Genomic DNA, 27,338 nt, shown 5'->3' with positions numbered 1-27,338 from the left:
ATGCGAGCATCTGTTTCTTTGATGGTCGTGATCTTCATTTGTCTTCATTTGGAACGATGATGAATCTGCTTTTTTCTGAGCTGTTATTATTTTCTCTGCAGTTATCTGATCTGCAATAGAAGTCCTTAGGGCAACTTATTTTCATTATTCCTTTACTTGTTTTTAGTGAACAATGAAAAATTGGCCATTACAATTTTCCAGAGTTCAACTCATGATGAGTTGTCCGGCCATCACTCCAAAACCCAAAGTTCACATGCCGTGTCTAAAAACATGTGGAAAACGCCAGCCGTGCCGCTTTCATCCTTTTTACCCAAGGTGCTTGGGAGGTTGCGCTGCTGTCGCCCCTGCTGGTGCTAAAATAAGATAAGATAAGATATTCCTTTATTAGTCCCACAGTGGGGAAATTTGCCGTGTACAGCAGCAAAGGGGGATAGTGCGGAAACAAAAAGCATCAGTAAAAACAAGTAAAAAAAAGCTAAACAAAAGTAAACAGACATATAAAATATGAACAATTTAAGTAGAAGGAAATATAAAAATAGGAACAATATAAACAAGGGGAGTATTAAAAATTGGTACAAAATATAAAGTATTGACAATAAACAGTCTATTAACACAATTGCACAATTGGAATGAAATTGCAGCTGAAAGTGTTGCACAGTATGAATTGAAGTTGAGTAGTATTGATATTGTGCAGTTATTGTCAGTTTTTGGTGTGTACGTGGTCTACTGGGAGCAGTGCTGATTGTGGAATCTGACAGCCGCAGGAAGGAAGGACCTGCGATAGCGCTCCTTCACACACTTTGAGTGGAGCAGCCTGTCGCTACCAAAACCTACGTGCTGCGATAACAATGACGAAGTTGCGGTAATTTAGCAGTAAAAGCCTCACTATCTAAACTAAACAAAGTCAAAACAAAGATAAATGGATTTCCAGCATCGTAAATCCCTCACAGTAACGTTACTGCTCGATTTGTCAGTCTGACTGACCTTTCAACCAGATACTGTGACGTCCTCGGACGGAAAGGGTGAAGCAAGTCAAATAGTCTGTGGGAGAGGGGGATGTGACGGTGTTACCGATTACACCGGACATTTTACAAGAAAAGATGACTTACTTTGATCTTTATCGTCGGGTGGCTGTGTGTCTGGCTTCTACGGTCCAGCTTTCGCTGCGGGGCCGCAGGTTTCCACCCGGCGCTGCTCCGCCACGCACACCGGCTGTGACCGCTCCTTCCTCCTCACTGCGATCACCTCATTAACGTTATGGTTTCCCTTTAACCATTTGGTTTAAATCTGAAATATTGCCAAATAGGCGCTTTGGCTTTACGCTTTGACACCAAATCCTCCACCATCATCTTGTCTGTCAACTCTCTCTCGTGATGTGTGTGAAATCTGACTCCATGCTGAGACTCCATACTGAGCAGAAACTTTCACTTACAGTTTGAAGCGTTCGTCGTCCGACTATGTATTGATAACACGGCGCTGATGTGCGAAAATGAACTAAATGGATTTTATTTCTGTAAAAAAAAGCGAAACAACGGTGGAGGAGGTGGCAAAGTTATGTAATCGGTGTGTGCCCGAGCACCGTGTAACACCGACTACTGCGGCAAGCCTACTGTGGGACAGCTGTAAAGCTCTGAGTAGCGCTGCACTAAAATGATTAACTTCTCCCACATATATTTACCGTAGACTGATATTTGTGGAAGAAAAAAAAGATATCTGCCAGCTGTGATTTGGTTGTTCCTCGTCACATGACATGCGGTGCGCGCTGCAGCGTTTCAGAAGTTTAACGGGACACAGCCGTCGCGCCATGAAAAATAGGCTCATGGGAAACGCTGGCTCTCGCGTTTCTACAAAAACAATGGATTTGAGGGCACAACAACGCGGCATGTGAACGACCCCAAACACAGCTGTTTTTGTTCTGGTTGCTCTCTTATAAATAAATAAATATTAATAATAATCAAATAATAGATAATATAAATAAAATGATAAATAATGAACATACTAAATTTATAATAAAACAAAATAGAAATTTAATAAATGAACAACTATCTCTGGTCGCACTACTTGTTAGTTGTGCTAACCCAGATCTTTGTTGTTGGTGTGCACCCTTCTGCCTCACACAGCGATCAGAGATCTTTGTCTTTGCGTTGCAGTGTGAAATTTATCGCCCAGGGTCAAACGGAGCCGAGCATCCAGGTGGAAAAATTTGCTTTAAAGTAGACAAGGTGAGAAGGCGTGTTAGCTCAAGGACTTAAAAGTCCTCTTAGTTGGCGGGCTTCACTGACACTTGAATGATTTATGGTCTGCATCCCAAAATAAGCTTATCTGCCTTGTTTGTTGTGGGCCTCATCAATGAGCTACAAGTGTACCAGGGTCATAGATACCAGGTCAAGTAAATGAACAGGGGTGACAACGGCGACCTTTCACCATACAAGCAAAGCTACTGTTTGTCGGTTGCTGGGAAACTAGACTGCAGACCTCCAGCAGACACCCTACCTTCCACCTTTCACCTACAGTGACCTGAGAAGGTTTGTAACATCCACGTCAGATCAGGCTTCAATCAGTCTCGTATTTGTATAAACTGAGAAAGCTACAGAGAACGTTTGGTGGTTGGACTCATTAAAGAGTTGTGAAATGCAGAGCCACCAAAGTTCCCATGAAACATTTAAATCTAATTTAGAAATTGGCATTAAATTTACCGAGCACATTCATACGCTTCTTAACAATTTAATTTGCGCTACATGTTACTCGGTGCGGTCCAGCCATAAATGCACAATGCTTCACATTACGTTTTAAATAGGCTTATTTATTATTTAGATATCCTAGTTTGAATTCTGCACTCCATGAAAAAAACCTTCAACACATTATTCTAGCCTCGGGGTTAGATTTACTGGACGGCAGTAGCTCAGTAGCTCAATGACCGGCTCGCTGTACATTATCCCTTACTTATTAATAAGGCCTACTTTGGGTTTAATGTTCAGTTCCAGATTTATATATTTATTGATGTATCTATTACTTTGAGTCTGATGTTCAGTTGCGGATTTATATATTTATTTAGGTATTTATTACTTTAAATCAAATATTATGTTAAGTACATGGCAACAGCAGCTGATTCAAGTCTGATTAAAATGTTTACTTGCACCCCGTTGGCTCCAAGCCCAAGTGTTGTTGTTAGCGTGCTCTACCCATGATGCTTTGTTATGTCAAAACTTAACGCCCTTTTGACACGTTGTCATTTCAGTTGTGTACTTTTGGAACTGAAAAGATCTCACTGAGAGCTTTCATTGGATATATAATACTCATATTTGCCCAACATGGCATTTGCGCCCCTTTGGCTCCGAGCCTTTGTGTTCATAGTTGTAATAAATTTAAAGGTTCCCATGACTGTACATACAAATTCCCCAATGTCTTTTAAGTGGAAGTGGAGAAAATCAGTGGATGAGGGAAGGAGATGGAAATAGTACTTAGATAAAGAAATACTCAAGCAAGGGCAAAAAGTTGTTGAATGAATGAATGAAAACTGATGAATATTAGCCTAGTTTACACTAGAGATTCACAAAAGTTCCCGCCAGAGGAGCGAATTATTAGTCAGTAGTAGTTTTCTTTCCTGAGAATTAAAAGTACATTTTAAAAGTAGGCCTATTTAACTTAAAATGTGATTGCAGTGCACTTATTATTTTGTTATTTTCATTCTTTAAAAGTCACCAGAATGTGAGGAAACAAAGTCTCTGAAACTCATATTTTATTGGGGGATGACCCCCACACACACCCCCCCCGTTTCAGTTTTGAAATCCTCCCTATTTTTAAGGTCTCGCGGTTGGCAAGTATGATTTCACACACTCCATCTCCATGATAACTGCACAGCAGGTATGTGTGACAGCAGAAACCCCGAAGTGAAGCGTTCAGGCCGACAGCACATCGCGCTGCATTGAAGGCGCATTGTGACTGATTGCTTGACAGTTACACTCTACTCCAGTCAAGCTGATGCATCAGCCTCTGGCTTGGCTCACAGGGTTGACACGTTCTCACTTTGATTTCCTGTGTTGCTTCATTCTCACACTGTTCCAAAGTAATTACCAGATCGGCTGCTCAATCTTTCCTCTTTGTCCCAAGATTACCCCGTCACAAAGAGACGTTTAAACGGTAAAGGACGTGCATTTATGTAGCGCCTTTCTCCTACCTTCTTCCTACACTGATGGCATAGGCTGCCAACATGCCAATCAGGATCTAATCTAAATACTCACTTCACACACAGATGCCGCAGCCTTCGGGAGCAATTTTGGATTTAAGTATCTTGCCCAAGAACACTTACACATGTTCCAATTGGCTCTTCATTCAAAAGAGGCCGCCGTCAATCACTCACAAACTCTTTCCTTCTCATTTTACAGCTAAACAGCACACTACAATATGTTTCTGAAAACATTTGGCATTACAGTAACAGAATATTGATTCATATTTGATCAGCGCTGCCTAGTTTGACCGTTCGATCGGAGTTTGCGAGTGATTGACAGCTGCTCCAGCTCGGCTCTGATTGGTTGTTTTCCTCCACTTGTTTAAATCACATTTGCTCTAATTCTACCCGCTTCATCTTTACCTGACCTTTTAAAACTCCTTATCCTGGAGCAATACTTTACTCCGTCTACATCTACAGCCTTCTCTGACGTTGTACATAGAGCATAGTGAACACATTGTTACAAACAAAAAACCCTTTTAATTTTCTGTACATTTCCTCAAAGACACAGCACCAGTGCAGGAAGGAAGTCAAATCATGTCAAGGGGGATAGATAGCTGCGTTAGATGCCGTGTATTTGTAAATCACATTACATCGAAAATTGGTCAGAGAGACTAACAACAGCCTACTTTTGGTACATTGGATTTCAATTTGGAACTCAATTTAGGATATCAAATTGGATTGGCACTGGGCTTGACATTCTGCGAGGGATGGCGCAGCGTGCCCCGTGGTATGACATGCACTAAAGAGTCCATGATGCATGTACTTCTGCAGCAGACCAACATGTTGCAATCAGACACAGCAGAAACAAAAGCAATGAGTTGTCATCTCACTTTATTTAATAACCTAGACCACCCCCCCCCCCCCGCCCTCCCCCACCACCACCCCCCACCACCCACCACCAAGGGTTATTGCATAAAAAAAGAAAATCTTAAATTGTACAAAAAACCAGCCACTCAGCAAAACGAGGTCAAACAGAAAATGTTGCAAACTGGATGTTTCCTCGTTCAAAGCTGTACCTACTTTTTGGGGCAGACAGTTGATATTGATTATGTCATACATGTTTAACACTGACATGGCTCTGTTGTTTTAAAATTGAAAACATCTCTGACATGTACACATATTGAAAATTAATAGAGACAAAATAATGCACCATGGATTTAAAGCATACTGTAAGTGGTAAACAAACAAAAACAACTACAGTATTTGTAGTGAATAAAAACATAATAAATAACACCGGATACAAGAACACTGTAAATATTATGTACATAGAATTTCAGGGCTGAACAAAGTCAATGCATAGCAAGGCTCCTTAGTACCACCACAGTGCTGCTAACATACAGTAATCAGTCTTGTAATTCCACTATCAAGAATTGCACCGAGCAGAGGGTCTGAAACAAATTATTGCACCGTGAAGCAAAAACGGAGTGAAGACGTTAGAATTAACTTGTAGAGTAGGAATAGTTCTAACTTAATTTGCTTTGAGTGTGATCTATTGAACTTGAATTGTTGACCTGCCTCACAGCTACAATCACAAGTCTGCTCACAACTTGAGTTCATGACTATCAGGGCTCCGACGCTGTAAACCATCTGTGCAGTCACAAAAGTGATTTTTGGTAAGTCAGTTATTGGCCTCTTTACGTGCTCTCAATCAGAGCAGAGAATCGTTTGTTTTAGGTTTTGCAGGTGAAAAACGCGAGGCGCACCAAAGTGCCTTTTTGTTGCCCGATCAGACACAGCGTTTTTTGCAGTTTGCTGCATCTTTTTACTCTATACGTTGCTAGGCAACCAGTAAATGAGTGCTACCATTACCTTATGGTGCCTTCAAATGGGGTCGTGTTCACCGTGTTGACAAGAAAAGTCCATATGAACGCCCCCCTTTTGTGGTATTCATGACATCGTAAGTGGAAAGTTTCTGAAAGCTTTGCGTTCACGAGTTGTGACGAGTTTGTTGACGTTGGCCATGGAAGTTAATTGTTCGGTGCATAATAAGTTAATATATTGTTTTTCTTCGTGATTTTATAATAAATCGGAGGAAAATATTAATGTTGCATTTCCTGCATTATGTTACCCACTTAATGCAGTCTAGACGCCGACAGTAACGTTAATATTGCCGTTGCTTGGCAAACCATGAACTGTACGCGACCCAAATAGTTAATAGTAGAGCTTAAATTAATGAAAACAACTTACCCAAAATCTCAAGTACCGCGCTAATTTGCCTCCTGCTGTTTTCTGTTCAGATCATGGTAACTACGGCTGGTTAAGTCATAAAGCTCCGGGTATACAGCAAAAGTCACCACAAGGAGAAAAAACACTAAAGACGTTGGCCGCTTTTTGGCTTTAATTTAATTTTTTTTAATCCGAGGCGTTCAGGGCACTCCTTTAAAAACGCGAAGCACTCAGCAGCGCAAAAGCAGCGCGCAAAACGCTTCAATCTCATTGAAAACAATTACATAAAGCCACCCCAGGCTGCTAAAACACACTCGGTCTGATCGGGGTCTTAATCATCGGGTTCTGGGTTTAATTATGGTCTTGAGGAAACCAGCGCGAAGAGATCTGAGCATGTCTGATTTCTGTTCAAGTTTTAGTTTGTGTACTCGCTCTCAGCAGGCTTAGATGACGGTAGTAGCTACAGAGAGATGCAGAGTATTTTTTGCCTCAGAGTGATCACAAGTGTAAAAGCTGAAGAAAGTGAATACAAAGGCTACTACAAAACCTTGAATATGTGGAACATCCCAGTGTTATTTCCGTGCCAGTAAGCTAAAACAACATCGTCACCGTGGAGCGGGATGAATGTGGAGATCTGTTTTCTGCAAATGTGCTGTGAAAAATTCCCCCCTGTAAAGTGGAAGGAACATGAAAGTGAGGAACACATGATGAAGCCTGATGCTGAGGAAGAGCGTGCGTCATTGTTGACCGTCACATTGAATGGTTGTTGTCCTGGTCAAAGCGATGTGTGTGTGTGGGGGGGGGGCGGTTTTACTAACACGAGCAGGAAGAGCATTCATCTTTTAATGTGGCTGTTGTGTCTAAAGGATGGGAGACAGCCGTGGAGATGTGAAAGGGTAATGTGACAAAGGGAGTGAGATAATAGTCTGTAGATGGGATCCCAATGTGATTTTTGAGGTGAAGGCAGCTGTGAGCAGAGGCCGATGATGTAGTGGCAGGAAGTGCCGAGCGAGATCAATAAAGATTAGATGACGTTGCTGCAACAGAACAGAAGCCTGGTGTTGATGTACGGTGGAGTGGAGGGTTATTTTGAGGCCCCAAACTCTGCAGATATCATCCCGCCTTAAGGAAATCTGGGGGACATGTCATTTCCTTTAATTGTCCGAGATACAATCATTCTGTTTTTAAAAACAATAACACACAGGCGTGAGTCACATCTTAGTGAGGGAAAAAAAATCCAGTGATAAACAATGACTACACATAGAAAAAGAATTATTTATACTGCAGATCTACGATATGTGAAATCACATTCAGATGAAGCACACACACACACACACAATGGCATCTGCCATAAGCTTTAAATAGATTTATCCCCAATTGGCTTTGTGCTTATTGTTACATGAGTTTTGTGTGCGGATCAACATTTCCCTTCTTTACATGATTAGTGTTAAATCAACTGGGCCATGCCGAGCAGCCTGCGATCAAGTGAATAAATCAAAAGGAGTAAAATGACATTTGATTACACATTTCTAAGGGGGGAAATGCAGTTTTATCCTGGAGCATTAAAGAGCTCTATAAAAGTAGTCCAGCTATAAATTATAACAATGTCAATCACCACTTAATATGCGCTCAATCTCCTCTAGTCTCTTCAAGGCAGCTGCCCTTTTTTTCTCTATATCTTTAATCTCTTTAGTGGACTTACCCTTAGTCCGCTTGTCAGACTGGCTACTGTCCAAAGACTCTGATTGGTCCACGCCCACACCTCCGAGGCTTTCTGCAGAGGATTTCCGCACATTCTTCTCATCCCCAGCCTCATTTCCAACAGCATCAGCACCCCTCCCTTCCTCCTCAACCTCAGCAACCTCCTCCGCCCCCTCCTTAACGCTCTTTGGCTCTTCCTCCTTAGCCGATATGGTTGCTCCCCCTGCTGCGGCGGTAGTAGCAGTAAGCGGTTGCCCCGCTGCGCTCATAGCAGCCATTTTATTTCGTACGATACTCAAGTGACGGCGCACGTACTCCTCGTTTGGCGCCAGGGCCAGCGTTTCCTCCAGGCAGCGCTCGGCACGCGGCAGGTTGCGCTCCTCGAAGTAGACCACGCACAAGTTGTGCTTTCCTTGCACGTTGGTGGGGTCCATGCGCAAAATGCGCTCAAAGCAGGCTTTCGCGCCGCGTGTGTCCTTCTTGTGGTTCATGAGGATGTCCCCCTTCAGGATCAGGCCCTTGATGTGCTCCGGGTGGTGACGCAGCAGCTCGTCCAGCGCAGGCAGCGCATCCACCTCGCGTTTGGACTGAGAGTAAAGCAGCGCCAGGTTGAACAGGGCACTGCGGAAGCCTGCCTGCAAACCAATGGCTTTACGCATCCAGCGCTCAGCTGCTGCATTTTCATTTGCATCCATGGCCAGCATGCCGAGGTTGAAGTAGCCGTTGGCATCTTCGGGCTCCTCCTCCACGTAGGTAAGGAAACGACGGTTGGCCTCGGGCCAGAACTTCGGCTCACCTGCCACAGAAAGAAGAAACAGAAGATAAGGTGTCATTTAATTTTTTAACATTCAACTACCGAGGTTTAGGGAGACACCGTCTATCGCTGCTATTGTTCAGAACCTTCAGAATTCAGTTGAGAATTTAATTTAAGCTTCTCATAAAGTTGGCCAACTCCGTAATTGCTAGAGGCAATTGGTGTGAGTCAGAAAAGTGAACACATACACAAGCCAAAATACGAATGTGAGTAATGAGAAGAAAATAATTTGTGGCATGTTTGGAGCTCAGCCCACTTCAACATCTGTGTGCACCGGGCCACCTGCTGCTGAAAATAATCAAAAGTTAGACGAATTAGGTGACAGAAAACTCCAGCTCTGGACGTTCAAAGAGCTTTCAGAATGTCTGCAAAGCATTTCTGAGAGAGCTTGTACTGGCCGCGAGGGTTACACAGTCTGCAGTGCTGCAAGGAACGGATATGACGTCACGTTACTCAGACTACAATAATAAAAGCAGTAACTTCCTTCTACTTCCGCATAGACTCAAATGAAGCAAATATATTGATTCTGGCATTAAAAAAAATATTTCAAAATAAGAAAAAAAGAAATTGCGGTACACCCCTAAGAGATAGCGAAGTATAAACAAATAAATAGCTACGGAGAACGCTGTGAAAAAAAATATCATATAGCCTGTACATGTGATGTTTTGCATGTGTTCTTTATCCACATTGAAAAATGTTTTATGCCTATAATACAACCTCATACAGATGTTTTCAGGAGTCAAGAAAAAATAAAAAAAAACTTGTGTTTATAAGACTGCAACTGAAGAGAATAATTTAAAGTTTGTGATGCATGGAGCATGTTGCGTAATGCTATTTAGAAAAAAAAAAAAAAGTCGTCTTATGAATCATATTTAAGAGTAGATGTCATGTAAATGGTGGAACAAAACGATTCTTAGAAACTCCTTTTGATTGATGAAGCAGCACTGAAAAACCTGTGCTGACATATCAAAAGGTTGACCGGTCACAGTCACGCTGAGGTGAGCATAATGGAAAAGGAAAACATGTATCTGTCGACAAGAAATATTGCTAACGTAATGACTCACCTCTCTGTCGATTTAGTTTGAAAAAAGTTAGAAAAAAATGAAATAGACTGTGATCCTTGATGTTTATTGCCTCAACAAAGTACTCTTCCTGCGTATATACACACCGGATTAACCTGCAGCAGGAATGTGCTGGTAGTAAAGAGTGCATGAACACCGCGGTAAGGTTTACAAAAGCAAAGAAACATGGGTGGAAAAGCTAACATAAGTCGCCTTAATCTACAGTCAAACCTGCTGTAAATATAACTGCTTATTAAATGGGTTTTTTTTGTCACCGAGTCAATGAAGCGTGACCTGACAGAAACTTGGCCGTGAACTCTCTGCCGGAGCTCACGGGGTTCGTTGCCGCATAAAGACCAATTGTTAAGCACCTGGTTACACCCTAAAGGTAACATCAGGTTATTTCCTTTGTGCCTACAAGTTGGCCTGAATAAGGCCGATTAGGGCCTTAAAGAAGTGCTCAAGTGGGGGCTTTCCCCTTCTTTAACTCCAGCCGGAGACTGGATTAGATCCATTCACTTCCTCTCTGCAGACCTGGCAGACTTCACTCACCAGACTCCTGCATAAGAAGTGCTGAGTTGAAGAGCGCCAGCTTGTGGCGCGGGTTTAGCTCCAGGGCGTGGTTGAAGTTCTTCAGGGCTTCCGACGGGTCCTTCATCTCAATGTTGACGATGGCCAGGTTGTACCACAGGTCTGCGTTGGTGCGGTCAAGCTCCAAGGCTCGGAGGTAGGCGTCCCGGGCTTCTGTGAGCTTGTTCATCTTCAGAAGCAGCTCCCCTCTGAAAGAAACAAATTAAAAAGCACGCAGAAAGAAAACGGGAGTCAGTCAGGGGGCGGCTGTGGCTCAGGAAGTAGAGCGGGTCGTACACTAATTATCGGAAGATCGGTGGTTTGATCCCCAAATTTCTCCCGAAGGCTGCGCCATCAGTGTGTGTGAGTGATCCTGATAGGCAGGTTGGCACCTTGTCTGGCAGTCTCCGTGTGTGAATGTGTGTGTGTGAACGGGTGAATGCTGTCATGTAGTGTAAAAGCGCTTTGACCAGAGTGTGGTAATAATATATTTTACATGATGGATGATTTACAGTAAAGCCTGTACATTTTCAATGTTATTCATATTTGTTTTCTGTGGCAATCAAAGTCCACTTCCAGAGAAATAACTGAAGGAACCTTTTCTTTGTCATGCTTGGGTGCAGGTGATAACTAGAAACAAGAGTCTAGAGACACAGTAGCACGTATTACAGACCCTAATTACAGAGTAGAAAGAACCAAAAAAACAAAGATCTGAAGAGGGTATTGAATTTAAATTCAAGAATTTGTGTGTTATTTCCAGGATTTTTTGGACTAATCATTCGGTATCTTGCAACTCTTTCTGGATAATGTGGATTGATAGTCAGTTTTAGATGGGGCTGTACGTCAGTGTACTTTTGGTTATTGTTAGAATTTGGATTGCTAAGAAAACGGTAAATAAGAAGCCTAACATGTTACGCACATTTTTGTTTAATTAAGAATGTAATAAAAACTAAAAAACTGAACTGTGTCTAACAAAACGTAGTGACTACATGCAACATAAAACGTTCAGTCCTGTAGTTAATTAACTAGCACTTAAATAGAAATGAAACAAAATATCCAACAGCACCTTCCACCTTACCTGATTTAAGTGCAAATACTACAAAACAGTTATCAGCTCACCACATTTGAGTCTGAATGGCATTGCATGTTCATTTTAGTGAAAACGGAGCTCCAGTGTGCTAGAGTCGAAAGCCAACACAACAATAAATGTATCACAGCACCGTAGATCTGCCTAATGTGTGACTCTAAAGGTCAGAATATACGTATATACAGTATGGACAACAATCAAGCAATACTATACTAATACTAATATTCCACAGTTAGAACAAACTGAACAACATGTGTAGTTATTGTATTCCTATTTGTGTGGAAAGAATAAAGGTTGGTAAATCATCTGATTAGTACAAAGTTAAAAATCTTGCCTGCTGATGTAGGCTTGTTTGAAGTCCGGTCTCATGCTGATTGCTTGTCGGTAGAGCTGGTCGGCCTCCTCCAGCCTCGATTCGTTGGCCCGGATCAGATTGGCGAGGTTTATGTAAACGTTCAGATGGTTGGGGGCCACACGTGTCGCATACTTCTTACCAGGAATAACCTGACGAGTGGTCAACAGAGAAGTCCGTGATTGGAAGGTCGACCACAACGTGTTTGATGACAATCTGTCTAATCATAGTGTTACCAAATAGTCACATATGTTTCTGAGCTGTGTTAAGAGTGTAACAATTCAACCAATAGAGACTAGATTGTAATGTAGACTGTGGCTGTATTCAGGCTACTACTGACGAACACAGTATGCAGTTTACAGTACATACTGTGTTCTTAAGTAGTATGCAGTATGAAACTAAGTAAGACAAACAGGATCATAAACGAAGAGAGACGGTAAATTTAAAACATTGCCCGACAAAATTTACTCAAACTGCTTTTTCAGTTACAGCAAGAAAACAGTGGACTGATCTCCCTACAGATATAAGAGTAATGCTAAAAAGAGTCATGTTGTCTCAGCAGGTTATCTGGCTGCCCAATCAGAGGAAGCTCTTTCCCTCGCCTCTCCCTTCGCCACTGCCTGCTGCTCTGTAGCCGGTCTGTGAATGTGACTGAACATCTCTCGAGCGAGCTACGCCCACGGGGCGGTTGTGGAGCTTTTCAATTCCAAGAAGGCAGACAACCACAGGTTCCTGTTAAATTTATAACGGACCGTTGTGTAGTGATATTTAAGCAAACCATCCGTCAACAAGGAAATAAAAGCCTCTTGTCTACAAGACCCGGTCTCTAGAGAGCTCCCGCCAGCTCATAGCAGGGTCTGTGAGCGTGACTGCCTGGCGGACCGTCCCCTTAGTGAACCCCGACGTTTTGTGGAGCGTCTAAACTCCGAAAGCGTTGGAGCAAATTTTCAATTCGCTGCCAATGTTTGTAACAGAAGTGGATTTGGCTTTTGTTTGCATACGACATGCTATACTTTGGCCAAATCAGTACATACTGCTAGTATAGTATGCGGTTTCGAATACAGCCTATATTTTTGGGTGCTGACTCCATCTTCGGTCATTGTCCCAATTATGGGTGACGTGCCTCGTAACTGTAACCCCCCCTGAGTATCATCGCTCTCAATCTAGATGCTGTCTTATTCAGTTGGGTGATGTGAACCAGGAGGAAGCTGCCTCTTAGATTTAAAAAAAAGAAATTCCAAGGTTGACACACCAGCATATTATGTTATATCACATGTTGCAAATTGTACGAGCAAAACTGAAATTTCTTGAACATAATCAATGTTGGCTGCATCATGTAGTTAAATATTGGATATGTATATGTTTAAAAGTCTGTAGTTGTTGAAGATCAAACTCGCCTACAACAAGCTTTAAGGCCACAGCAGGAATAATAAGTGAATACAAGGCAGAAACAAATATGAATGGAGAGGATTGTGGTGAGTAGGAGTGGTGAATGAAGAAGTGTTTCCTTTGAGCTTTGCATGTGACATGATGACATACCTGTGGCATGAGGGATTTGGCAACCAAGTAGGCATCTTCTGCCTCCCTGGACTTGTTCAAGTTCTTGTAGGTTCTTCCAACATTCATGTGAGCACCAATGTCATCTGCAGAAACATTGTATGGAGTATAAGAAAAGGCAATAAAAAAAATCAACTACAGGCTGAAATATGCATGTTTTAACATTTCCACAAATAAGCTAAACTAATGTTAAGTATACTTAATGAGAAATAAAACCTTAATGCTGTATTCAAAAGAAAAATGATTTTCAGAAGAAGCAAAATAAATCCTTCTGGGAACCAGTAGGAAAAAGTGAAGCGTTGAAAGGGGGTCAGGACAAGCAGAGCTGATGCTTGATGATTAGCATAACAGGAAATCCTCATCGGGTTAATGTGTTTACACCGGTAATCTTTGGGGAAACACTCTTGGGTGGTGAACCGGCAAAAGTGATGATGTGTCAGGCTTCCTGGAAAAACTAAGCTGTGAAGCAAAACAGAAATACTGGGAGAGGCTGAACTTACTCTAACTGCACATTTAATGGATCAAAATGAAATATTAGTTTAGTACGGGTTCGTGAGGTGCATGCAGTCATGAGGTTTTCGGAGCGATGGGTCATCAGACAATAGGCCCGATGTTAATCATGTGTGGAGAGAAGTTCCTGGAAAGGGAAATGGCGATCTAAAACAAAAAAATCAACATAAACACCCGCTGGACTTGTAATGGAATTAGAAGGATGTTAAGTGTTTCGAAGCAAAAGTTTAATTCCAACAGTCGTCCCTTTCATCATCTCTGAGATCCCTGCAAAATCGACTCGATTTTACCCTCTCACATGTTCAGCTGCACTCCTTTTTGCATGCTCTATATTTAATTTGCCTTTGTATTTGATTCCTTCCTTGGTTATTGTAATAGTTAAGTCTTGTTTTAAATGTTTCTTGTCTTATTATTTTTCTTATTTATTTGATGCCCACACGTTTCTTGTCCATTTTCTTTTTGTTCCATTGTGGATAGGGCTGCACAATTTTTAATAAAATATCAAAATTGCGATTATTTTGACTGAGATTGCAATTGCGATATGATTTGCGATATTAGGGGGGATGATCATTTTTGTATCGTTATTCTCAGTTTTATTGAAAAACATTAAAATGATTATGGTGTGACTTTTGGGGGGATCTGTACCAAACAAAGATGTTTTCTTAAGGCTGTCTAATATGACGTGTAGGCCAGGACATCTCTGCAGCACGTCAATATTTAATTTAAAATTGTATATTGCGATTTCGATTAAATTTGTATTAATTGTGAAGCCCTAATTGTGGACCATAGGAAAACTAGCTACTGCATTTACTGTTGTCACTGTACCAAAATTATAACTTTGATACGATACCCTGCCTAAATATCTCAATACCGATACTGAAATGATACCGAGGCAAAAATCTGAAACATAAGAAAAAGTAACTGAAAAATAGGAATAATTTTTTTATTAATTAAAATTGTTAAAATGTATTACTTTAAAAAAAGTTAACTTTATATTTGCAACCAGATATCACTCATTAAAGAGCGCTTAATAAGGCTTTTTTTGTTTTGGTAAAACAGTGGCCCCGCCGGAGGCATCCAAAACAACGAAATGGTAATAAACTCAGATGAAGTTCTGTGAGAAGTTGAGGGAAAAGCTGCTAAAATCAGGAAGACACCACAGTAACTGTAGAAAGCGCTGTATTGTGTCGAAGTGGTGTTTGTGAAGAGAATGTCACTCTTGCCAACAAACTACTTTTCTTTTCCGTCCATTTTACGTTACTGAGAAATCATGGTAAAATAATACTTAGACACGTGCTCTTTGGTAGATTATGTGTTTGCCGAATTACAGAAGATGCTTGTACAGAGTCAGAAAAGATGGTGGATCTATTTTTATCGGTACATTTGATCGGTTATTGGAGCCGCGTTATCATTTTCCTTGTTTTTTTTAAGGGAGTTCTGCTGATACAGAGCCGGCGATCAGTTCATGATCTGCTTTAAAATTTCTTTTCAACTTCATTTGTTGACTCCATCCCTCCGGTTAGCGCGAGCTAAACCCCGGGACCCTAAAACCCTGTCCTCTAAAACAGAGCGCTACACAAACACACTGCCCCGCTGTCGCACATCGACATCATGAGATAATTGAAAGTACCAGTAATAAAATGGGGTCGTACCGTTTTTAACAGCAGGGTATTGCGATACCTTTCTAGTATCGGTACACCTTTCAACACTAACTGCATTTGCAGAAGCTATTACTGATACTATGAACAATAGACACTAGCTTTTGTTATCAAGAGTGTAGTCACTTTATATAGTAAGATTCACAAAGCCTTAACTAACAGAGGGTGGAAACAAAAATACCTAATACGACACAATATCCCTGCAATTTTGAGGTGATAGTACAATGTGTAGTGTTGTTAAGCATTTATAATTTCCCTAACTACATAATTTTCATTTTAATTTGCATATTACACCTATCTAAGCTTCCTCAAGTTTCCGTTAGAACTTGCAGAGAAAAATGAGTCATCTCCCTTAGCTAAATGCCCTTACTGGCAGAACAGTTTATTAACAGACAGCAAAAGCCTGATTCTGTCACACAGGTGATGTATTGACAACATTATCAGCCCACTGTGTGTCCCCTGAAAGCAAAGCATGAAAGATCACACAATATCCTCTTTAACCTGGAATTTGACAAGCCCTGGCAGATGTTTTTTCATTAAATAAATGTGTGATACGATCATTTCATCCAGAAAATGTCAAAATATCGTAATGATTTACGAATGCGTGATTAAGGTTTCTTACCTGGCTGGACACGAGTGGCCTGGAGAAAGTACCGCAGTGCCTTCTCATAATTGTTTTGGTTCTCTAGAGCGTGGCCGACATTATTCCACAACTTGGCGTTGTTCTTGTTGACCTGAAGAGGCAGACACATTACGAAACATGACATGACATGACATGAAACATGACATGACATGACGCTTGCTTTGTAAAAGACTGATTCATCACTATCCATTAAAAGACTCATCCGTTAGACTGTTTAATCCTGCCTTTTATCAGAAGGTGTCAAAAGATTTGTTCTAACTTTGGAACATTGGAAAGCAAGACGCGCTGTCAAACGCTGCCTTAATTGTCTGTCCAGCTTACCTTCAGGGCAGAGGTGAACAGAGTATATTCTGACTCCCAGTCCCAATTCCTGTTGAAAGTTTTCACTGCATGTGTAGTTAAAAGCACCCCGATTATCAACCAGGAAATCTTCTTCAGGTGTCTACAAAAGAAAATGTAAAAGAATTTCAAATTGTATTTCTTTGGTAATACTATAAAATAAAGACTTCAATTTGCTAACATTTAACATTTCAGAGAGCCTGGTGATTTTGGAAGTAGTATAACTGTGAATCGAGGGGACTGTAATCCAATCCACATCGACTCTGCCTTCCGTAAACGTCTCCGCCCGTCTGTCAGCAGCAGCTCCTGGGGAGCTGAGTGGACAGCGGCTCGCTGACCTGCCTTCACCAGGCTGACTGACCGCAGATAATCACTGAACCAAAATAAGTTTTCATGTAGCGAGGGGAGCGAGGGGAATCTGCCTGGAGTGAAACAGGCGAAGTCACCGACAGACTGGGAGCCTTGATCAATCAATGTAGATACGCTTAATCAAAAGATCAAAACTAGGGCTCTCAATTGATTAAAATATTTAATCGCAAATTAATCACACATTTTTTATCTGTTCAAAGCGTACCTTAAAGGAAGATTTGTCAAGTATCTAATACTCTTATCAACATGGGAGTGGGCAAATATGCTGCTTTATGCAAATGTATGTATATCTTTATTATTGGAAATCAATTAACAACACAAAATAATGACAAATATTGTCCAGAAACCCTCACAGGTACTGCATTTAGCATAAAGAATATGCTCAAATCATAACATGGCAAACTGCAGCCCAACAGGCAACAACAGCTGTCAGTGTGTCAGTGTGCTGACTTGACTGACATGCCCCAAAACTGTGAGTAATTTGTTTTGATTGTTTTTATAAGTTTTATTATATTTAAGGAAGTAATATCATTTTGGACGAGCACTCACCCTTTATGTGAGATGATCTTGAATCCATGTGCAACAAGGACACAGAAGCCCATACTGGGCACATAAAGGACCCTCTCTGCCACGACGAAACCCACAGGGAAGAAGAGGTTGGACGCAGGAATAAAAGGCAGGACGATGAAAGACAGGGCCTGAAGGAGAGAGATAAGTTATTAGTCAATTAATTGATTGACATATTATTAATCGGCAACTATTTTGAAAATATAACTAAATATTTTAGTATATTTTCTGACAAAAAATTCTCTGGTTCCAGCTTCTTAAATGTGATGATCTGCAGCTGATCTTTGTCATTTAAGATAGCAGACTAAATATTTGTGTGTTAGCTCAGACAAAGCAAGCAGATTCAAGAGGTCACATCTGTCTCTAGGAAAGCATTGTAAGCATTTTTTTTTAAACATATATAGACAAAAGGATTTATTTATTAAAATTAAACAATTATCTCTGGATGACTCAATATTAATCAAGATAATCATTATGTTGCGGTCCTAGATTCACATTCTAAAAAAGCAGCTACGTGCAAAACTAACGTGATGTTTCAGTGGTTAAATCCAATATGAGCAGGGGCTACTCAGGCTGGCAGAAGCATGCGTGTAATGATCTGATGCCAAGAACAGATATGGTACTGTAGGATGTTCATCCTCCTGCACAGGCTGGAGCCTGAGGGTTTTTTCCGTTTTTATATATAGAATCAGTGCAATCAAAAGAAATAACAATCCACGTTTTATACAGTGATCTGGTTATTAAATAGCGTCTTGCTGTGGGAGTTACATGGCTGATTATGTGGGATACTGGCAGGGGAAGTGGTGAGAGCTGAAAATAATGACCTGTATTCATATTACTTATAAATATATACTTAGGTACCTTATTACTCACTTATAACCGGAAGTTTAACTTCTTTATTTTCAATTGCAGTGACTGGAAAAAAAACACTGCCTCCTACTTATTTCCCTATAAATGTCATAATGTCCCTATACTGTAAATGTCATATAATATGTCAAGTATTCAGATGGAGAATCCATCCTTAAGCTTAAAGTCCTACGGAGTGTGATTTAGATGTAGTGTAGAGACTTGGGGCCTCATTTGTTAAAGCACGTGAAAGTGGCACATGCTTTTAGTTTGCCGTTTTGACATTTTTTTATTCCAATTATTAAAATACGTACTTCTCCGTATTAACTCGTTAACATATACAAAAAATATTTTCCATTTATGACATTCATTATTGCTAATCTCCTGTTGACTTAACCACTTTGTATGTTCTGAAGGAGAACACTGCTATACAAATTATGAAGTATTTACTACCAACATCAAAGACTTTATCAGGTCCCATAACAACATCTGACAAAATACAGATAATTGCAGTGTAAACCAAGATGAAGGCGATTTTAAAGAGTTTTCAAACTTGTTCACAAGCTAACAACTGACTGTAGAGTAGAGCTAACATTTTGAAATATCAGGTTTTCATTTAAAGGGACTATTTGTAACTTTCAGAAATGCTTCTTAACAGCGACACCTGTGGCCGTGAAATCAACGAAAGTCAGCGTCGGGCTCGCGCTTGCTCGCTCTCAATATACCTGAACGAGCATCACTCAAAACAGTGAGGCGACACACGTCAGCTAAAAGCACAATATCACTCTATATTTCAGCTGCTTGGCAGTAATGTTAGCTGGCCAGACGAAGGTCTCTCCATGAACATGATTTAGATCTGATCCTAGTGTTGGCTTTTCCTGCCTAAGTGCAGGCTGAAGCAGCGGGGCTCTGCAGCGTGTCTCCCTGCTCTCTCCGCCCGCAGCCGGAGAGAGCAGAGGAGACACCGGCACCCGGTCGGTAACGAGAAGACAACGTAAATCTCTGTAGAGCTCCGTCACTTCACAAGACACGGGAAACCTCTGTTGGTCTGGAGGAGCTGCAGCATTTATTTCTGCACAAACGTCCCCTGTGCATCCACTAGATATTCTCAGAGCTAAACTAACTCTTCTGCAGCATGTAGTGAACGCGCGTTCACGTCTAGAGGTGGAGCGAGCTGAGCTGTCTGAGTGAAGGCGAGCAGGCAGAGGAGGAGGGTACAGCGGCTACACGCGAACGCGCATGTGTGCCGACCCGCTACATTTATGCGCGTACAAAGTTACAAATAGTCCCTTTAAAGGTTCTCTATACCATATCCAGAACATGAATATAGCAACAGACAACTATTGTCTATGTAAAGATATAGAAAAGGCAGTTCAGAGCAGGCCTCCTTAGTGGACAGCACTAAAACAATTTGTGTATCAATCTCTATGTGAGACAGCTGGCAGCCTTGCACTAAAGCTAAGTAGGTTGATGTGGTATGATATTGTTATGCAACATATTCCAAATGCTCTTAGCAAACCAGAGTAAACACTGCAAAGCTCATAATTCAGTTTATTTTGTGTTGATTTGTGGTGCCCTTTTCTAAAACTGAAGCTAAGAGCAATACTGTGAGGAAGTTTACTGACCTTCAAGTAAGCGAGCCATGGGCCTGTTGCACAACAGATGCTAATTTGTTTCTGTGTGCCACTATGAACAATCACTACTCGCTCACGTAAGAGCTTATGTTTTATCTCTCCCATTTGTGCTGACAGATATTGCCCTATTTTTTGTCATTTAATTTCCTCTGTTTGCTAAATAGAAATGTTTTTAGATGTTTTAATGATAAAGCTGTCAAGTATGTTCTGCAATCCTTATTTTGTCTGATAGTGATTCAACAATGTAATGTAGCGTACGTCACACAAATTATCAATAAAAACAGACTGTGAATAACAAAGATGAGAGTCTAAACAATGGTACTAAAATACAGATGACAATGAAAATGAGTTTAGCAAGTAAAGGTCAATTTTAGCATCTGCTAAAAATGCTCTGATCCAATACTCAATTAAGTTGGATAAAGTTAAATTATCTGCAGTGTGTGTAAAAGGATGGATGTGGCTGGTGAACATGAGGAACCACTTTAGCTTGAGTTTCTTGCCCTGATTGACCCCGATTTATTCCTTTAAACACAAAAGGAGTTCTTTGATTTGTGAACTATTTGCAGCTAATGATGCTATTCAACCAAATCTGAGTAGTTCAAAGTGAATGTACCCTTTTTAGAAATGGTGGGAAAAAAGAACCTGCCAAGTGAAAGCTCCATAGAGTAATGCACAATAAAAAAAGATTGGAAGTTCGTCAAGCCCTATTTTTATTAACAAGGATGGAAAAAAATGTAACATTTGTTTTACACACATAGTTTTAATGAGGTTTTGTTCATGGGTGTCCAAGTAGGGATGCTCATTTAGAATTTTTTTTTCTGACCGATAGCCAGCCTTCGTTAACCAATCATTAACCGACAAGATCAGTGCCTTGCATGCTGGGTGCTGTGGTTGAAGTGCCTACAAGCCGCCCTGCTGCAACAATACCCTGATGCACAAACATGGTAAAATCTATAATTCACTGCCAGCTGTAGTGTACGCACAAAACAAGGCAACGGAGTCCCCAGTTCACCCGTACGGGAGAGTTAGCAGCCACGATGTTGCGTGCATAGTTGTGAACACATGCAGCCACTTTCCTAATAAGTCTCCACCGTATCAATTAGTTGATTCGATTAGCTGAATTGTGTCTGCCTTGCGTGCTCTGTCAGGGTTTCTAACAGTGCATTGCGAGTCCAGTGGCACGCCGTGTGTGTTACAGTGAGTATGAAGTCAGCAGTAACGTTGTAGCTGTGAACGTAGCAGTGCAGTGTGTGCACAGTTGTGGGTATTTGCTGGTGAATAAATGCTGCTACTCCTCAAGACCCAGGCCAAGTTCCCGTGACTTGTTTGTGATTAAAGTGAAGGGGTTAGCCCCGAAGTTAGCGACAACTTAGGCCCAGGTTCATTTAAGGTGGGCTGACCTTTTAAGGTGGACCTGCCATTTTAGTGACAAGCCGTTCCTCCCAATTTTGCGCAGCTTATTTTTTAAAATTGTTTTAAATATTTTTTAACTGTGTAACTGATGACATTAATCGGTCAAAACAGTTAAACGGTTAATTATTAACATCCCTTTATTACACGGCTTTGTTGAATACTTTCATTCTGGGGTCTGTTATTTCTTTATAGCAGACCGTTGCTATGTATAACAGACTGTTTCTATGGACGCAGTTAAATCATTGATTTCTTAACTAGCTGTGTAATAAGCGGGATAATGTACAGCGAGCCGGTCATTGTTGAGAAATAAACCCCTTCGCGTCGGGGTCCTGCATCACCCTGCCAGGGTTTATTGCGCAACAATCACTGGCTCGCTGTACATTATCCTATACATGGTCTAGGGTATAAAGAATCTTTTTTTCAGCTTCAAATTATATTTATTATGGCTTATGGTGCGCGACTTTGGTTTAGTGTAGCAATGCTGCTGTTGGGTATAAAAGATGGTCTCACCATGATGACAGTCTTGGCAGAGCTGTGTCTGTAGCGCAGGCTGTGGTAAGCAAGCAGGCCCAGGAAAGTGTAGAACCCCAGGGTGGCCAGGTTACGGAGGTCTAGGAGGGACTCCACCAGAGGGATGGTGCCCATAGTCCAGTCGCAGCAGAGCTCAGAGGGATTCAGCAGAAGCCATGCATTCACAGGAAGTAGGTAGTTGAAAGTCAATTGTCTTGTGGGAGTGGAGCTGACTGCTGCCGGGTTATCAAATCTACAAGAGAGGACACAGAGAAGAAAGTTGGTCTGTTCAATAAAGCATGGGATGGTGGGAGCAGGAGAGGGTAAACATATGTGTGATGTGGTATACTGGCATGATGTTTGTGAGGAAAAAAAACTGAGAATGTAGAAGCAAATGATAAAGATCATTTAATTAAACTTAAATAAAAGAAACATCTGTAGTAGTCTACTATATACCAAATCTACAGCTTTTTGTTTTGCAGGGCTTGAACTGCATTATATCTATGTAGATCTATAAAAACAGTACCTATATACAGATACTGTACATATGTATCTCTAAATCCATCTTTCCAGAACCACATCTAATAAATCAGGAGGGCAACAAAAGCAATGTCATATTCATGTCCAGTGCAAGAGATTGATGCATTTTACCGTTTACAATTGTTTACATTTAATCTAATACAGGATTCCCTCGTTCTCTCTGTCATCATGGCGAGCCCACATGCTCCCCATAGCAACCATAATCCCAACAACACCGGCTGCGAGATGAAATCTCAATGTTTTGCATTTTTAAAAGACCTACAGCCTGCACAGTATGTAAGGTTAATCCAGTCCAGTGCTTCTCTATAGTAATGCTAAAGGAAAGGCAATCTAAAACGAAAAAAGGCCTATCATTCCATTGAGAATGCGCTTTATCAATGTTCCTATTGAATAATGAGATACTTTGCATTATATTTTGATGGAGGAAAGCTCAGATAATGAAAAATGGAAAGAGGTTACCCTCCGGAGTGCATGAATGTATGTGTAGTAAATTACATATCAATCTGCCCCATTACATTTTGTAGTGTATAATAAAAATCAGCCTAAACATTACACTAAAGGAAATGTCAGGGCTCAGACATTAGGATTCATCTTCTGGTGACCATTATGTCGTCCACGGCAAATTTCAATCGTCATTTTACACTAATTATTTACGACACTTGGTCGTGGACCAAATTTCTGGTCAAGAGGAAAGTCTGACCTCATTGTGGCACTCCTAATTGATTAGAGGGTCTTCAGAGTCATTAGGAACCACTGACTTGTGACAATGAATATCCGTTCTAAAACCTCATGGCTGTCTGGCCAGTAGCAGTTGTATTTTACTCTCCACTAGTGTGCAGACAAGCAACTAACGACATACACTGTCGTCCTTTGACCCCATTACTAGCAAGACAAATAATTGGAATTGAATTGAACTATAAACGCAACTGTAATCATATATATATATAGAAATATGTAACCCATCTGGTGAAGGCTCCTACAATGAAAACATTTGATCTAAGAAAAAAAAGACAGCGCTCTAAAATGTGAATGAAGACAGTTTATCCTGCAGTCACGATGGACATGTTTTGTCTATACAACTGCCAGTGACGTCCCCAGATCCTTAACTCGTAGGTCTGTCTCTCTTCGATGTTTAAGTTAAGCACCTCCAGCCTGTATTTGTATCTAAACCGCTCTGGTAAAGCAGATAGTCCAAACTTGTTTCAGACGACCACTTCTTTAGCAACTAATCCCGGACCGGGATGGTGATAATCTAAATATGCAGTATTGTTATGGCTCGAACACAGAAATTCTTCAGACAATCTGGCGTCATCTTTAGGATTACGGCTAGAGGATTAGCACATCCAGGCCAATTGTCTGGAATTTTATCTTTGCGATCGAATGCCATCGGGTTGAGACTGTGCGGAATCATGTACAGACAATGTCAAAATAGTTTAAGATTCGATCAACACTTAATCAAATAAACCTATTAACATTTGGCCATAGACGTCGTGTTCTCACCGCTCATGTCATCAATTAAGATTAAGATACACCTTTATTGATCCCCGGCGGGGACGGAAATAAATACAGATCAGTATAGAGAGGTACATAAACTAAAATAAGAACAGAATAAAAATAGAAACACATTACTATTAGGGGTGTAACAAAATATTGATACACATACGTATCGCAATATTATGTTTTGATTTTTTAATTAATAGTTTATATGCAAAGATTTGTGGCAGACAGTGGCTCAAATTGCACAAAAGGTAGTGCTGGATGTTACAGGGACTGTAAAAAAGTAAACTGATTTTATGCATATGGTGTGTTCTTGGTGTGTTCTTTCTACTATGACAGATTTCCTAATATTGGATTTATCGCAATATATCGCTTTGCTTACGGCATCGCAATATATTGCATCGTAACCTCTGTGTCATGATACGTATTGTATTGCCATATTTTTGCCAATACACAGCCCTAATTAACATAATATAGTATCATATGGTACATTATGATGTCTTCAAGGTAACATTTGCTGATTTTCAACCTCTATCTATCCGAGTTAGGGATATTGTGTAAAAAATGCCTGCCGTTGTTGCAGATGTTCTGTGGGGCGCAACTGCAAAATCTGTTGTTCTTCCTGCATCCAGTGCCATCATTTGACGTGACAGTGATGTAGTTGGATGCAAGGAAGAACTACAGGCTGAACTTCCTTGTTTTGTTTGCTTGTATTGCAAACTAGTTACGTTTCCAACAGCGAAGATGGCATCCCAAAAATTGAGTGCAGAGGATGTTATGGACGTATGGACTCGGATATTCAGACGTATTTATTAGTGCCAGAGTATACAGCTGAAAAAATGAGAGAGGCTGCAGCGGGAAGGATATGGCCGACGGGCAACCTTCAGAACCTGAGCTGCTGAGAGCAAACACCGACGGGTGGCGCCTTTGCTGAAATGTCACTGCCCATAAATGTCAGTGTGGGCAGTGTTTGTTGGATGTTGTCGTCAACGGCAACCCCAAAGCGCCTGTGCGTGCGTTACTACTAGGGCTGTCAAAGTTCATGCGATAATAACGCATTAAGGCAACTTGCGATTTTTAGGTTGTAGCGGGCTCAGTTTTAAAGCTAGAGTGAAGATACTGGAGTCATATGAAACAAGAATCCAGGAATCCATTGGTACCAACCATGTCGTGTTTGTCACAAAGCAGGTTAAATAACGCTCCAAACGTACACTAAATTTTGGCGAAGAAAAACTGGCATGGCCATTTTCAAAGGGGTCCCTTGACCTCTCACCTCAAGATATGTGATTTTGAACAGATAAAAAATATGAGATTAATCATGATTATCTATGGACAATTATGCGATTAAATATTTGAATCGATTGACAGCCCCTAGTTACTATGCATGAAAGTTTTATTCTTCACTTGGACAGAGGTGTGTTGAAAACTTTAACCTTAAGATAAACTGGAAAAGACAACCAAGAGCAGCAGCGCTGCGAGGGCAGATGATCATTGAGGGAGTATTTTTGTCACCCAACGCTATTGTAAGCTGTTTTGTTGAGTTTAAGTTGGGCTTTTATTGTGAAAGATAGAAACGGAATGAGTGAAGCTGTAATGCGATGCCGTAGACAATGTGGAAAATAAGGAGTTGTTTCCGTCTTGGTTCAGACTACGGAGCCTCCGTGTTTTTATTTTATGACCTGCTTAAGTATAAGCGCAACTCAGCTTCACTGTGATTTGTACTTTGTCATAATCAAAAGGTGTCATGAGTGAGAGGAGATCCTGTGCTCTCCACCAGCTATGTGCACCTATCGTGTTAGTGATAAAATTCCTCTGTAGTGATAACAATCTCACTGTTAACTTCCTCAACAGATTATATATATCCCATTACAGCATTAATCACATGCCACGTTGGTATGCCTCACGGGGATATCGGCATGAGTCAAGGGGGCACCGTATATATGCTAGGATGCTCATAACTCAATGCAAGGCATTGGAGGATCAAAAAGATAAAAACACACTAGATTTTCTCCTTCTAAATTCACTGACATGTAAGAGGATTACAGGGAATATTTTTAGTTGGTTTCAGGTTGCTGTGGCTTTGGCCTTTGAACTCCTCGCAACTGATTGCTTTCAACATTTGAGATCAAGGAATTAGAGCTACACATGCACAATGCAAATGTATGTACAGTATGTATAATTCATTTTCACGCAGAACTGTGTGCACTAGAAAATAGTTCTCGGCCTGTAAATAACATCCATCTGCAGCAGGAAGTCAGTGGCCATGGGAAGATTTTCTACTCTAATCAAATAAAAAGACATTATGTAAACTATTACATAATCTGGAATAAATAAAGAACCCCGGCTAGTATAATGTGTTTATATAATCCTGCAATCCATTTACATTCAAATCATGACTTTGACTGCATTCCACTGCCCTTTAGTATCTACAAATGTCTTATCCTTTTGTGCAGATAAGATACAGCAGCTGCAGTGCTAGACTTGTAAAAACTGTCCACACTTTAAGATTTAACAACAATGCACTAAAAACAAATTGAATTGCCCTAAAAATAATCACATCACGCTGTTCGTAGCAATAAAAATGACAGTGAAATGTAAGCCTTTAGTGTATTTGATCTGTAAAATCAATTCCCGATACACCAATAAAAAACAATGTAGTTGGCAAGCAGGGAGAAAAACACTTTAAAAGGTTGTAAGACTGAAATGCAATTTAAGCAGCATTTTGTTGCTGCTGATGGGATAATGCTGCCTACCTGGTGAAGACAGGAAGCTGGGACTGGATGACTTGGACCCTGACGATGACGAGCAGCAGGGTGCTGATGACGAGGACAATGAGCTTTAGCAGAGTTTGCAGGACGGCATAGGGGAAACCGTCTTTACCCTGCAAAACTTGCCGCAGTGTGTCCAACAGCATGGGCAAGGTAAACTGAGAGAACAGCAACAGGAGAAACACAGGAAGGAAGGGTCAACTCAGCATTATAGTGTTAATGGTTCTGACATACTTTCAGATTTAAATTCCACTTTTTTTTATACTTTAAATCAGTGGTTCTCAACCTATTTTCCTTGAAGCTCCCCCTCTCCTCCCCATGATTCAGTGTATTAAATGAGTTGGCCTTTTTTTGTTAAATCAACTTTCTTTATTGAACATATCTCGTCGCTTTCATTTTCTTCTGAAAATGACGGATTCGCCAAGCGTATGCAGATACATAATATTATCTTTTTTGTAACGATTTACCATAATAGTGTAGAGCTGAAAAAGATTTTTTGTTATTG

At 40.8% G+C, this 27,338-nt stretch overlaps 1 protein-coding gene across 2 annotated transcripts in view; it reads right to left on the bottom strand.

Moving 5' to 3' along the window:
- Positions 1-6,501: 6,501 nt before the first annotated feature.
- Positions 6,502-27,338, bottom strand: part of tmtc3 (transmembrane O-mannosyltransferase targeting cadherins 3) — a 32,851-nt gene continuing 12,014 nt past the window's right edge. Inside the window, exons 6-15 of one of the 2 annotated variants that reach the window (XM_037767188.1) lie at positions 26,819-26,991; positions 22,029-22,281; positions 17,608-17,756; positions 16,672-16,792; positions 16,330-16,441; positions 13,522-13,625; positions 11,965-12,134; positions 10,526-10,752; positions 8,100-8,894; positions 6,502-7,530 (exon numbers count right to left, since the gene is read on the bottom strand). In XM_037767188.1, the coding sequence (XP_037623116.1) occupies positions 7,511-7,530; positions 8,100-8,894; positions 10,526-10,752; positions 11,965-12,134; positions 13,522-13,625; positions 16,330-16,441; positions 16,672-16,792; positions 17,608-17,756; positions 22,029-22,281; positions 26,819-26,991 (2,124 nt within the window). In that variant the 3' untranslated portion in view covers positions 6,502-7,510. Of the gene's footprint in view, positions 8,895-10,525; positions 10,753-11,964; positions 12,135-13,521; positions 13,626-16,329; positions 16,442-16,671; positions 16,793-17,607; positions 17,757-22,028; positions 22,282-26,818; positions 26,992-27,338 lie in introns of both variants that reach the window. The other variant, XM_037767186.1, reaches the window with a different exon arrangement.

The sequence above is a fragment of the Sebastes umbrosus genome, chromosome 4, assembly GCF_015220745.1.
Source record: "Sebastes umbrosus isolate fSebUmb1 chromosome 4, fSebUmb1.pri, whole genome shotgun sequence".
Classification (NCBI taxonomy): Eukaryota; Metazoa; Chordata; class Actinopteri; order Perciformes; family Sebastidae; genus Sebastes; species Sebastes umbrosus.
The sequence above is the reverse complement of the archived record's forward strand: the minus strand, read 5'-3'. Positions and strand labels throughout refer to the sequence as shown.